Below are 14,784 nucleotides of genomic sequence, written 5' to 3'. Positions count from 1 at the left end.
TTTCTTCATGGTCTAAGAATATACTTTGTGTTGTTTCAATCCTCTTAAATATAGTTTTATGGCCCAGAATATAGTCTGTTGTGGTAAATGTTCCATGTTCATTTGAAAAGAATGCTCTACTGAGCCTGCACTCTAGAGCCCACGAGCCACAACTACTGATGCCTGCGTGCCACAACTACTGAAGCTCACGCGCCTAGAGCCCGTGCTCCACAACAAGAGAAGCCACCGCAGTGAGAAACCCGTGCACTGCAACAAAGAGTAGCCCCCGCTCTCTGCAACTAGAGAAAGCCCATGCACAGCAACGAAGACCCAATGCAGCCAAAAATAAATAAATTTATTTAAAAAAAAAATTCTGGGGACTTCCTTGGTGGTCCAGCCTTCCAATGCAGGGGATGCAGGTTCGATCCCTGGTCAGGGAACTAAAGATCCCACATGCCGCGGGGCAACTAAGTCCGTGCGCCGCAACTACTGAGCCTGTGCGCTCTAGAGCCTGTGCACCACAACTAGAGAGCCCGTGTGCCGCAACTACTGAGCCCGTGTGCCGCAACTACTGAGCCCGCACGCTCTGGAGTCCGAACACCACTAGAGAGAAGCCCACGCACCGCAAGGAAAGATTCCACATGCTGCAATGACAATCCCATGTGCTGCAACTAAGACCTGACGCAGCCAAATAAATACATAAATAAATAAATATTGTTAAAAATATTTTAAAAATTAAAAATAAAAATCTGGGGACTTCTTTGGTGGTCCAGTTGTTAAGACTCCGTGCTTCCATGGCAGGGGGCACGGGTTCAATCCCGGATCAGGAAACTAAGATCCCACATGCCACAAGGTGCAGCCAAAAAAAAAAAAATCTGTTACAGTACACCTATGTTCATAGCAGTATTATTCACAACAGCTAAAATGTGGAAGCAACCCAAGTGTCCATCAATGAATGAATGGATAAGCAAAATGTGGTATGTACATAAAATGGAATATTATTCAGCCTTAAAAAGGAAATTCTGACCCATGCAACACAGATGAACCTTGAGGACATTATGCGAAATGAAATAAGCCAGTCACGAAAAGACAGATTCTGAATGATTCTACTTATATGAGGTACTTAGAGTAGTCAAAAATCAGAGACAGAAAGTAGAATGATGGTTGCCAGAGGCTGAGGGGAAGGCAGAATGAGGGGTTATTAATTAATGGGCATAGACTTTCAGTTTTAAAAGATGAAGATGAAAAGAGTTATGGAGACGGATGGTGGTGATGGTAGCACAACATTATTAATATATTTAATGTCACTGACTGTTCACTTAAAAACAAGATGGCAAATTTTATCACAATTTTAAAAATTAAAAAAAAAACAAAACTATTAGAACATACCCATTTGTTCAAATATATGCTGGCTGCCTGCTATTTGCAGAATGTACTGCTGCCAGTCCTCAACTCCCCAAGTATTCCAAACCAAATCTGATATGGCTGGAGACACTTTTTTTTTTTTAAAGAATGACAAAGCAGACTGGTACATGTTCTCTTACTTTATTAAATCTTACTAGTATTCTTTAAGGAACAAACACACAGATGAGTAGGCTACAGTGAAGAAATCTTCTTTTTATAAGAGAGTTAAGAAGACATTAAAAGATAATTCCAGGTATTATCTTCAGTGATGCTTCTTATCTTTTTTCTGGGACTCCAGGTAATATTCAGCCCCTACAGCTACCACAAATGCAGCAAATCCCCATTTGAATCCTTTTAATAATGCACCAACAAAGGAAACATTATTTGCAAAGCCACCCATGTATCTCCAAGCTTCATTGCTAGAGGAAAAAAAAGGGGAAAATTATATTCACATATGGCTTACATACATTCATTGAGTAAAATATATTTGATTTCATCTTTCTAATAGACTTAAATGCAACCTTATATAAGATAATCTAAGTGGATCACAATAGGAATCTTTCTTTGGCATAAGATAATTAGATCTATATGCCCACATTTCATACATGAAATACAAGAAAAAATACTTGATGATTTCCTATTTCACAGTCATAGTACTCAGGATTTTACAGAATTCTCAAATGCAAGGCTCACCTTGGCCTATCCATCACAGGTCAGTTGTGTAGCTTTGCTCATACTAGTCATTACAGCTTCATGGAAAGAGGAAGTTAAGAGACCTGGGTATTAATCTTTGCTCTGCCATACTAGATACACAACTTAGGCTCGGCAAGTTACTTAACCTGTTGGGGCCTGTTTCTTCTACTCAATAATGATTACTATTTACCTTATAGCGTTATTATAAAGATTAAACAGAGTAATGTATGATGTATTTTGGCACAAAGTATGTAACACTCGATAATACTATTACTATTCAAGAGGATCATTGATTTTCCCTGTCATAGAAGCCGGAACTTTAGTAGACTAATTTCGTGCTCTGGCAATCATTCTTTTGAGTATCCTGAACAGAGAAGGAAACAAATCAGAGCGCTCTAGTGAAAAAAAGTCTTCTCTCGCAGGTAAGGATAAATGAGTGGAAAAAATCATGTTTTAAAGAACAAAACCCATTTAACTCTAAAAATCTGACTTATGAAAGCTAATCAAATCTAATTTAAGACACCAAAACCAGACAAAGACATTAGAAGAAAACTACAGATTAATATTCCTCATGAACATAGATGCAAATATTTTTAACAAAATTTTAGAAAATTGAATCCAGCAATATTTAAAAGGATAACACATCACGATGAAGTAGGGTTTACCTCAAAAGAATGCAAGATTGGTATAACATCTGAAAATCAATAAAATTAACTCACCATATTAACAGAATAAAAAAAGAGGTGAGCATCTTAATAGATGTAGAGAAAGCATTTAACAAAATTCAACACCTATTAGTAACAATAACAATAATAATAGTAACTCATAGTAACCCAGGAATAGAAGAGAAATTCCTCAACTTGATGAAAGGCATCTCTGAACATCCCACAACTAACATTACACTTAATGATGAAAGACTGAATGCTTTCCCCATTAGTAATAAAGCTAGGATGTTCAAATACACCACTTTTATTCAACATTATACTAGTAGTGTTAGCCCATGCAATAATGCAAGAAAAAGAAATTAAAAGGTTATAGATCGAAAAAAAATAACGTTGTCTTTGTAGACGAAATGATCTTTTATGAAGTAAATTCTAAGGAATCTGTAAGAAACGTTTGCTAGAACTAAAAAGTGAATTTAGCAAGGTAACAAGATACAAATTCAATATATAAAAAGCAATTATATTTTTATATATTAGCAATGAACAATTGGAAATTGGTTTAAAAATACTGTTTACAATAGCATAAAAAATATGGAATAAGTCAGGATAAATTGAACAAAATATGTACAAGACTGTATGAACACTGCTGAGAAAATTAAAGAGGATCTAAATTGTCCATGGACTGGAAGACAATATTGTTAAGACAGCAGTTATCCTCAATTGAGCTAAAGATTCAAGGTGATCTCAATTAAATTCCAAGCAGGCTTTTTATAGAAACTGAAAAGCTCATTCTAAAATTTAAATATAAATACAAGAACTTGGAATAGCTAAAACAATTTTTTTTAAAAGTTGGACATCTTATTTTATACTACCTGATTTGAAGACAGTGTGGTATTGACATAAAATAGATATATTGATCAGGGTAACAGAAAAGAATCCAGAAATAGACTGTACAGATATTGTCAACTGACTTTTGACAATGGTGTCAAAGTCAATTAATGGGGAAAGACAGTCTTTTAATATATGGTGCTAGAACAACTGGAGGTCCATACGCAAAAACATTAACCTTCATCCTTACCTCATATGACATAAAAATTAACTCAAATGGATCATATACCTCAATGTAAGAAAGAACACTATAAAAGCTTCCAGAAGAAGATTAGGAGAAAATCTTAGGATGCAAAATGCACAAACCATAAAAGAAAAAAAATGCTAAATTGGGACTTCAGCAAAATTTAAAACTCTTTGAAAGACATCATTAAGAAAATGAAAAGAGGGACTTCCCTGGCGGCACAGCGGTTAAGAATCTGCCTGCCAATGCAGGGGACATGGGTTCGATCCCTGGTCCAGGGAGATCCCACATGCCACAGAGCAACTAAGCCTGTGCACCACAACTACTGAGCCTGTGCTCTAGAGCCTGCAAGCCACAACTATTGAGCCTGCGTGCCACAACTACTGAAGCCTGCGCGCCTAGAGCCTGTGCTGTGCAACAAGAGAAGCCACCGAAATGAGAAGCCTGCGCACCGCAATGAAGAGTAGCCCCTGCTCGCCGCAATTAGAGAAAGACTGCGCGCAGCAATGAAGACCCAATGCAGCCAAAAATAAATAAACAAACAAACAAATAAATTTATTTAAAAAAAGAAAATGAAAAACATCTGCAAAACTTTTATCTGATAAAGGACTTATATTAAAAATATATAGACAACTCTTATAATTCAATAAAAGACAAACACTCTGATAAATAGAATGGGCAAAAGATCTGAATAAACATTGCACCAAAGAAAATATACAAATGACAAATAAGCATATGAAAAGATTCTCGTGATCTTCATTCTTCATGGAAATGCAAATTAAAACTCAAAGAGATATTACTATCACATTCACTAGAATGGCTAAAATTAAAAGGCTGATAATACCAAGTATTGAGGAGGACATTGAGCAACTGAAATTCTCATGCATTGTTGGTGGGAATGCAAAATGGCACAGCCACTTTGTATAACAGTTTGGCAGTTTTTTATTTAAAAAAATACACTTTTCAAATGATTCAGAAATCCCACTGTTAGGTATTTATCCAAGAGAAATGCAAGCATATGTTCACACAGACTTGTACTTGAATGTTTAAAGCAACTTTGCTCATAATAGCCAAAAACTGGAAACAAGCCAGATGGCCATCAACTGGTGAACAGTAAACAAAATGAGGTATATGCATACAATGGAGTAGTACTCAGCAATAAAAAAGGAAGGAACTATGGATACAAGTTAACAATGAACATAAGTCTCAAAAGCACTATGATAAGTGAAAGTGGCCAGAACAAAAGACTACAGACTGTATGATTCTAATTGAAAAAGCAGATCAAGGGTTGCCAGGAACCAGGGGTAGGATAGCACTGAGTGCAAAGGATCATCAGGGAACTTTTTGGTATTCTAGAAATATTCTGCACCATGATTGTGGTGGTAGTCACGTAACTGCACACGTAATTGCACATATCTGTCAAAATTCATGGAATGATACACTTAAAGTGAGATGAATTTTACTGTATATAAGTGGTATTTTAATAAAGCTGATTTTAAAACTTAAATGTAAAAGGCCACTTTCAATGATTTTTTAAAAAAGAGAATACATTGAAAAGGAACATAGATACTGCTTCTCTAGGATAAGTTCTATTTAAATTATTTAATTACTCTTACCGGCCCCATGGATCCCTTAGCCCTCGTGCAGCCAGCTTCTCCTGGACAGTTTCTAATGGTGTCCCTTCTATATTCCATTGTTTATAATCTGGAAGTTCCATTTTACTATGACCATGTTCATGTCCATGTCCATGGGCCATGTCTACAGGAAAAGATTAATTTAAGGGAGAAATACATATATTGTAGATATCAAATACCAAGTTTACTATTTATGTTTTAAGGTAAAACATTTAAAGTTAATGTTTTAAAAAGAAAGGCAATATAAATACTTGAAAATTCTAAGCCAAGAAATTTTATAAAACAGTGTCTCTTTACATAACTAGTACATGTTCACAGTTTGGAAATATACATATGCAAAATATAAAAAAGAAAAATAATCGGTAATCCCATCACTAAGAGATAACCATTTGCTGTTTGGTTTCTTTCTTCATTATAATAATAGCAAATATTTATCATGCCCTATGTGCCAGGTGCACTATGATAAAGTGCTTTAACTGTCTTGACTCCACATTATTCCTAAAACAACTCTTTGAACTTAAATTACTATTACTATCCCCATTTTATAGATGAAGACAATGAGGCTCCAAGAAAGTAAGCAACTTTCTGAAGGTAACAAAAATAGTTAATGGTACAATTGGGTTTTGAACATTGCAGTTTCATTTCAGAGCCCTTGCTCCTAACTTTTAAGCAATACTGTTTCCTTCTTTTCAGTCTTTCGTAATGCATGAATATCTATAACAAAAATGTTGTACATACTGTTTTGTTACGTGCTTTCTTCAGATGATTCTTTAAAAATGCAGTATTACTGTGGTTAATACATATGGATCACATGAACTTTTTCTGTAAAGAGCCACATAGTAAATATTTTAGGCTTTGTTGGCCAAGAGGTAAAATCAAGGTTATTATGTAGGTACTTTATATAACAGGAGAGAAAACAAATTTCCATAAATATTTATTGATAAAATTCAAAATATAACAACTGAGTATAATTTTTTATAATACAAGTCTTCTGATGAAAAAATGCAATTCCTTTTTGGGGGGATAACATTTTGCTTAACCGGGGCTCAAAGTTTAGTATTCCTTAGTATCAAATTGATTGCAAATGTTCATCTGTAAAAACCCTTAACTCATTGGCCACATAAAAACAGGCAATGGGCTGAATTTGGCCAGCAGGCTGTAGTTTGCTAACTCTTTTTTTTTTTAATAAATAAATGTATTTATTTATTTATTTTTGGCTGCATTGGGTCTTCATTGTTGTGCACGGGCTTTCTCTAGTTGCGGGGAGCGAGGGCTACTCTTCGTTGCAGTGCGTGGGCTTCTCACTGCAGTGGCTTCTCTTTTTGCAGAGCACAGGCTCTAGGTGCATGGGCTTCAGTAGCTGTGGCTCGCGGGCTCTAGAGCGCAGGCTCAGTAGTTGTGGCTCACAGGCTTAACTGCTCCGCAGCATGTGGGATCTTCCTGGACCAGGGCTCGAACCCATGTTCCCTGCATTAGCAGGCGGATTCTTAACCACTGCGCCACCAGGGAAGTCCCTAGTTTGCTAACTCTTGATGTAGATCAACAGAGACTTTTTTTTTTTAATTTTTATTGAAATATAGTTGATCTACAATGTTGTGTTAGTTTCATGTATACAGCAAACTGATTCAGATATACATATATTAAGTATAAGTATTCTTTTTTTTTTAACATTCTCTTCTGTTAACAGAGTCCTTAGGACCCCTTTTTAATCGATAAATTTGCTTTAATAAAATATGCCCCCAATGGGTATATAAAGATTTCAGTTTTCTAGTGTTACTTTTATAGATAATACAAAAATAAACTTGAGCTCAGTCCCCAGTTATATTGTTATGAATTTTGAATTAACAGGGTATTAATTAATAATGCTATACTGTAATTTGTATAAGGTTAGCAGTAGCAATTCTATAATCACTGCTTTCCAGAAGTAAAACCAAACCAAATGATTATTACCATTTTGTCTGCATTTATAACTATAAACAAGTCCAATAATAAGGCAGGATTTTTACACTGAATTTTAGAAGACGGAGGTAATTATTAGGTAGTGTATACTAAAGACACATTATGTGAAGTGCTCATTTCATTAAACAACAGTTCCCAGAATATGGGGGACAAAACTGTACATAGTAATGTTGACAAATTAGCCAACACTTAATATTTTTATTTATAGACATGTTAAGATATCAAAAAACATTATGTTGATGATTTTCACATTTAGAAGAGAATAAAAATGAATACCTACCAAACACAAGTTAAAACTACAACATTCACAACTTTGAATGAAACATTTAATCCATTATTTCATTATTATTTGGTGGATTCAATAATATAAAGGAAACAAATTATGGTTTCAGATTTCAGTCTGACTTTTGAGATTCAATACCTTATCACAAAAGAAAGACTTCTAGAAGCATTTAATTATAATGATAAAGTGTTGGCTTCTTCTAACTATGTTTTCCAAAAAATATTTTTTAAATAATGTTTCATTCCAAAAATCTTTAGATTACAAGAAAACCCTTATTTTGGCAAATGTCAATCTAGAACATTAAACGTACTTGAATATCAATGTACTTGGAAGAGAATACAAAACAAAGGTGAAAAATTTTTGACTAAATAGCTTGATTTTGAAAATGAAAATTGAAATATTACCATGGTATGAAGGCTATCTCAAAGTTACAATACTACTATGCTCAAAATATTAAGTAATTTGGAAGATATATCTTTGAAAAAAAAAAACCATGAAAGTATACCTATACTCATTTCTCCTAAACAAATTTCCTTTAATAAATTCAATGTATTTTCTCTTCTATCTAATTAAAATACTTCAGTAGGAGTCCCTTCATAGGCATTTACTAAATATTTTAATGACTTTTCAAGAAGAACAAAAAGTTGAACAACACTATTTTTAGGGAAGCTTCATTTTCTCTTAAAAATTATTTCTACTTCAGAATAGCCATAAATCAAACAATGATATCCTGATCACTTGAAGGAAGAGTTTGGAATCCTACTGAAGTGCACTTTGGTGCTGTACAGATCTGGCATCAAACCCTGAATGCACCATTAATAGCTATAAAATCCTGTGCAAATCATTTAAATCTTGCTCAACTTCAGTTTCTTCATATAACATGAGGTTAAAACCTACCTTGCAAGATTGTGAAAATTGGGGAAAACACATTGTGATGATGTGCCTTCCACTGTCACACCCAGGTGGTAAGAATGTGATTTAACAAAACCACTGTAAAAAACTGTTTGGTATGACCTAGAAAAGTTAAACATTTGAATATCTTACGGCCTAGCAATTCTAGTCATAGGTACTGTATATATACTCTAGATCTGCACTGTCCAATATAGTAGCCACTAGCTCCCTAAATGTGGCCTATGCAACTGGGGAACTAAACATTTTTATTTAATTTTAATTAATTTAAATTTCAAAATGGATTTTCAAACCAGTTATTGGAAAATTTTTAAGTGTGTTTGGTACAAACTGGGCATGCAAAGCTGCTTTATCAACTGTAAATTTTATGAAATATAAATGCAGATCAAGTGTTTGCATTTATGAAAACAGCGTATTCTGTAAAACACATCACTTTTGAAGACAGCATGAAGAAAATGTAAAATATTTCATTAATAACTTTTAATACTGATTACACCTTAAAATGATAATATTTTGAATATATACACTCGGTTAGATAAAATACATTATTAAAATTAATTTTATGTTTCTTTTTACCTTTTTAATATGGCTACTAGAAAATTTTAAATAACATATGCGGTTTGTATTACATTTGCACTAGACAGCACTGCTCTAGAGAAACTCTTGAATCTGTATAACAGATATATTTTATAATCAACAGGCAAATGGATAAGGACTTCCCTGGTGGCACAGTGGTTAAGAATCTGCCTGCCAGTTCAGGGGACACGGGTTCGAGCCCTGGTCCAGGAAGATCCCACATGCCGCGCAACCACGCCCGTGCACCACAACTAATGAGCCTGCGCTTTAGAGTCCGCAAGCCACAACTACTGAAGCCTGCGTGCTGCAACTACTGAAGCCCACACACCTAGAGCCCGCGCTCCACAATAAGGGAAGCCACCACAAAGAGTAGCCCTGGCTCTCCACAACTGGAGAAAGCCCGCGTGCAGCAACGAGGACACAACGCAGCCAAAAAAAAAAAAAAAAAAGAATGCAAGAGAATCAGGTGGAAAAACTGTTAAAATTAAAATTCAACAAAAATGCCAAACACACGATGAAAAAAAAAAAAGAATCTCTCTAGCCATATTATTTATGCTAGCCCCAAACTGTAAACAACTCAAATGTCCAACTATGGAATGGATTAATTATGGAATATTACACAATAAAAACAACATGCAAAAGTATGAATGAATTTCACAAACATAAGAATGAGCAAGGGGTGAGTCAGAAAAAAATACACACTTTTAATCCCATTTATATAAATGGAAAAACCTAACAATTCATTTTCTAGGAAAAATATTTAAGTGAAACAAGTAAATGATTATTACAAGTTAGGATGCTGGTTACCTCTTGCTGGAGGAGATGGAACCACAGAAACTCATTCAGGGAGCTTCTAAGGCAGTGTTTTTCAACGTATTGTAATTACTGTACCCCAAAAGCTCTTTCTTAAGATCTTTTTTTCCCCCTAATCATGTTCTCACCCTACCCCTCCACATGAAAATTTAATACCACAGTTTATGTACTATGGCTCTTTGGAGGGCCACAAACTATTGTATTATCTAAGGGTTTTTTTGCCCTCTCACCCCCACCCAACAAGAACCAGTTTTTACCTCCTTAAAAGGCAATCACCTCTGTTGAGAATGCATATTTAAGTTTTTGGCAATGCTTATTTCCTAACCTGAGGGGTGGTGATCAAGTGTTTGCTTAATTATAATTCTTAAAAATGTACTTACGTTTTATACAGCCTTCTGTTATGTGTACTTCACAATAAAAACTAAAATTAGATAAAGTGACTTAAATCGTGCCAAGGACTCAACAAGAGGTGATTATTTCCCTTTCAGAGCTTTTCAAACAAGAACAGCAAGGAAATAAGTTCAACAAGGAAAGAGCATGTAATCATGAATTTTTTTTCACCTCCTTCTATCTACCTATGTTTGGAGTGAACCTACAAGTTCAAGTTTGGTGGATATTAACCTCCACTAACGGGAGCTGGCTCTAGTACAGGAACAGTGTTGGCATACTTTCCCTGAGAAGGAAATAAAAGGGTAATGCCGCTTGCACTATATGTAATTTCACAGTTTACCGAAGACTTTGAAGTATATATTCCAATTTCTCCTCATTTAAAAAATTGTACCATAAGAACATTAGAAAATAAAAGACAAATTAACTGTTTTCCCCTTTAGTGTCCCGTCCAGTCCCTGTATCCGCGTATATGCAATTTAATAGTAATCACACTAAAATTTGATGTGATTTTGTACCCTTTTAACATTGTGTCATAAACCTTAATACCAGAAAAATCTTATTTAAAACTGTACTATACATGCTCGTGAGACAGGCATTACAAGTATTCCTATTTTACAAATTTTCGATTTGAGTTTAGTTGTGCCTTCATTCGACTCAAAGGTAAACCAAAAAACACGGGGCGGGGGGTGCTGCGGGTGACACAGGAGGAAAAAAAGCATCTGGACTTAACAACCACAGTGATCCTCACAGCATCCTTCTACAACCACCCCTCACTACCCCAGGACTTCATAGTTCTCTCCTGCTAGTTCTTCGATCTCCTTCCCTCTTGAGCTACTCATTCTCATCATCCTTCTCTATTTAGTCTCTCCTTTTCGGCAATCCCCGGAGTAGAGTCTCATTCTCATTCCCGATCAAGAGATCTACCACCAGCTCCCCTATTTACCTGACAACAATCTGACCTCTCAGGACACTCAAGATTCAACCCACCAGCCGGAGGCAACCGGAAACGGAAGTTGTCACCTCGAGTGCCTTACGGCAGGAAAGCAGAGGAGAAATTTAACATTCTGGTCCTGGGTCACAGATTCCTGGACCAGGTGGAGGTGACATGAAGGAGGCTGGAAGTGGACATTTTCCCCGCACATCTGTGCATCCGGAGTCTAACCGAGGTAAGAGAAACTGTGGAGGACAGAGGGCGGGGAAGAGGCGACGTGATCCTTGCTCGGAGACCGGAATCTTTAGACTCTGCACAGGGGGAGGGCCGCGGGCATACTGCTGCCAATCAGCGGTGCTGTTGTTGGAGCGTGGACTCACCCAATGGGAGGGCCGGTTGTTTCGCTGCAGTTGGCAGGCTGCTGCGGGAGGCGGTGGCGGTAAGAAGCCGGAGGCAGAGGGGTGACAGGTAGGCGGCGGCGCTGTCTCTGGGGGACGCGGAGTGCCAGGTAGGAGGGATTTTCTTCTTCTCCGGCTACAAGAACTATAGAGGGGATCTGCCGAGGGTGGTCTGGGAAGGCGGTAGCCGGAGTGTTGGGTGTTGGTGGTTTCGGAGCCTCTAGGAGACCAGCTAGCAGCTTGGGAGGGTCGTGAGGAGAAGGCAGCCGAGGCGGGTGGAGGCTGAGCCCTGCGGGGCGACGTAGGGGCCTCAGGCGTGGGGGGCTGCGGTGGCGCCGGCGGAGACGGGAGAGAGGCCGGAGCAAGACGGCGTCGTGAGGGCTGGAAGAATTCCTTGCACGGAGCTTCGAGAGAGAAGAGGACGCGCGGCATTGCAGGCACCTGAGAGAAATCCTAGGGCTTGCTTCTTCTTAGGGCCGTTTCTCAGGGTGGGAACGGAGGAAGCGGAGAAGAAAGATATTTATTGGCGGCCAGATCCTTGACACTCTTCGTAGCTGTATATTATGTAATCCTTGGCCGTTATTTACCCAAACAACCAGGTTGCCCCTCCTGGAAGAGGAGGTTTTGCAACCCCTTGATGTGTGAGGATAGTTTTTTCGTTGGTTTGACTGTTTTGTACCCCGGCAGGCTCTGTCGGCGAAGAAGCATGAAGGATAGAGTAGTCACGAAGAGCTTATCCCAAATATGGACTTGGGTTGAGAGATGTGTTAGTCTGAGATGAGCGTGGCCAGGTTCACGTTTTGTAGTTCGTGAATTTATTTGTTTTGAGGGTCAAGGCTGACTACAAATCTTTTTTTTTTTTTCTTTTAATCTTCAGGAAAGTGAAGACCCTCAAAAATCTATAGTAGGAGGTAAGTGCAAGTTGGAAAATGACTAGAAAATTAGTTGGTAGATTTTACCCCCTAAATATTGTGGATGTTAGAGACTGTGAAAATTAGGTGGTGGTGTGATTTTGGTGGGGGGAGAGTCGTCTTTTTAAGTAATTTGCTCTATGAGTCTGAGAAACCAGTTTGAATTATTTATTTCTTAGGTTTAAAAAGTATGTTCTTTGAACCTCTCCGGTAGAGGTAAAATGTATTTACAGACATAATTGTAGATTATCATGTTTTTTCTAAGTTTTTATAATTCATTATTTGCACAATGAAATACAGAATTAAAATAGGAATTCCATTCAGTGTGTATTATGGAATGACAGACTACATTAAAAACTTGATTTTATAGCTCACTGGAAAGCAGTTTTAAAGGAAGTGTTATAAACTTCTAAAATGTGAGCTGATTGAAATGTTGCCTTTAGCTTAGAAGATAAAGACTCATGTAGTATTTATTAGCAAGTGTATCATTTTCCTGAGCTTATTTTAATACTGCATGTCAAAAAAACTTTCTAAAATGTGATTTTTTTTCTATTATTGATAATTTATATTAGTGTATCCCAGAAACTAAATTGAAAAAAATTGTTTTTCCACATGTCATTTGGTAAAGAGAGCTGGATCATTAGAGTTTGTTCTGAAATGTTTAGCATACTGAGATATTTATCAGTGTTTCAGATAAAAATTTTGATACTTGGTGTTTCATTCTTGGTCGTTTTATCTTTTGGCAAGAATAGTACTCTCAGTCCAAAGAACAGTTCTGCTTCTGTTTTAGGTGCAGTTCTGTAGTGTGAGTACCTGTGAACAAACCTCTGCTTTCATGCAGGGTATATGTGTCTCTGTGTGTGTATGTATGTGTTTCTTCTTATTATGTAACCAGCCTACTAGAGTTGTCTTAGAGAACTAATGGCTGATTTTGAATGGCCAGTAGGTGTCCTTGTAGAATGCAATAAAGTTGAACATTGAGTAGGAAATTACCAAGTGATTTAAGGAATGCTAGTCCAAATTAGAATATAATAATAATTGGCTGATTATTTATACATCATTAGAAATTCTGTTTTCTGATACTTTTCAGTACTGTTTATAAGGAATTTGAAACAATGGCTGTAAAGAAGTATAATCGTTTGCCCTAAAATGGACCTTGAAAGCTTGTTTTTTAATCCAACTCTTAAGCTATCTTGACATGCGATATGGATTTAGGATTGTTTGATTGTTTTTTAATACAGTTTTGTCATCTTATTGTAGTTTATTAGGTTCTGGAATGGTTAAGATTTTCAGCTTGACTGAATTTTGTCATAGAAAAATCAATACTACATAATGAAAAACTAAAATGATAAAACATGGGCAGAAAGTCTCCAAACAAATTAACAGCTGCACAAAATAATACTTTGTTATTGTTCTTTTAATGCTTCGTTATGTTCTTTTAAAGAATAGAGGAATTTTTGTCTTTCTTTTTCTGTGGCTTAGTTTTTTTGATGTCCCAAATAGCTTCTTTTTACATTTTTATCTGACTGGTAGACAGTGTGCTTTTCTCAGAATGATGAACTGAACATTTGTCATTGTCTAAAATATATAATGGATTCTGGAGGGAGCTGGCACAGAAAGATTACTGCTGCCATTAGTACAGCCCCTTACCTGCAGAGCTTTCTGCTGTGCTCTTATCACTTTGTAGCTCTGCTCCTTTTGCCTGCTGTTGATACAATGTTAAAAAATAGAGTTGGACCTAATTCAGGCATTCTCCATAAAAGTGAGTAACTCCAAGAGAGTTACATATATATCAGAATAATCTAGGAGTTAAAAAACAAAAAGCACACATGCATATCCGTTATATCATCTCCACTTCCCTGCAGAATCTTAATGGTAGGGGGAATATGAAGGGAGGCAGATATATTTTGAAGGAAAAAAAAATCCCCTGGATGATATGGTTTATGACAGGCTTCTACTTGAGAATCATTGATCTAATTCAAGGCTCTCACACTGTGGTGTGAACCAGAACAGTAGTTTTAGCTTGAGAAAAAGGGCTTCTAAATCTATCAATATATTATAGCTCAATAAATTTTCACCATTTAATGTCATAGCTGGGATGATGGATTTTCTAACCAGGAGCTAAAGTTGCCAGAAATAAAAATTGTGCTGAATGTTTTGGTTGGGATTA

General features: G+C 36.5%; 2 protein-coding genes across 9 annotated transcripts in view; one reads left to right on the top strand and one right to left on the bottom strand.

The window, feature by feature from the left end:
* Positions 1 to 1,508: 1,508 nt before the first annotated feature.
* Positions 1,509 to 11,527, bottom strand: NDUFB3 (NADH:ubiquinone oxidoreductase subunit B3). Of its 2 annotated transcripts, XM_061203875.1 has the most exons (4): positions 11,318 to 11,527; positions 6,183 to 6,266; positions 5,427 to 5,568; positions 1,509 to 1,802 (listed from the first exon to the last, which is right to left on the bottom strand). In XM_061203875.1, the coding sequence occupies exons 3-4, from the start codon at positions 5,564 to 5,566 to the stop codon at positions 1,646 to 1,648; spliced, it is 297 nt and encodes a 98-aa protein (XP_061059858.1). In that variant the 5' UTR covers positions 5,567 to 5,568; positions 6,183 to 6,266; positions 11,318 to 11,527; the 3' UTR covers positions 1,509 to 1,645. The 2 variants fall into 2 exon arrangements, with proteins under 2 accessions (XP_061059858.1, XP_061059868.1); XM_061203885.1 differs by lacking the exon at positions 6,183 to 6,266 and having other exon boundaries at positions 11,318 to 11,397.
* HYCC2 (hyccin PI4KA lipid kinase complex subunit 2) overlaps positions 11,430 to 14,784 on the top strand; it is a 66,131-nt gene continuing 62,776 nt past the window's right edge. For 3 of the 7 annotated variants that reach the window (XM_061203864.1, XM_061203815.1, XM_061203823.1), the window contains exons 1-2: positions 11,725 to 11,813; positions 12,581 to 12,614. The gene's annotated coding sequence lies outside the window, so the exon portion shown is untranslated. Of the gene's footprint in view, positions 11,541 to 11,724; positions 11,814 to 12,580; positions 12,615 to 14,784 lie in introns of those variants that run through there. The other 4 variants (XM_061203832.1, XM_061203848.1, XM_061203840.1 and 1 more) reach the window with 3 other exon arrangements.

Source organism: Eubalaena glacialis, chromosome 1 (assembly GCF_028564815.1).
Source record: "Eubalaena glacialis isolate mEubGla1 chromosome 1, mEubGla1.1.hap2.+ XY, whole genome shotgun sequence".
NCBI lineage: Eukaryota > Metazoa > Chordata > Mammalia > Artiodactyla > Balaenidae > Eubalaena > Eubalaena glacialis.
Note: the sequence above shows the minus strand (reverse complement) of the source record. Positions and strands in the feature narration are given on the sequence as shown.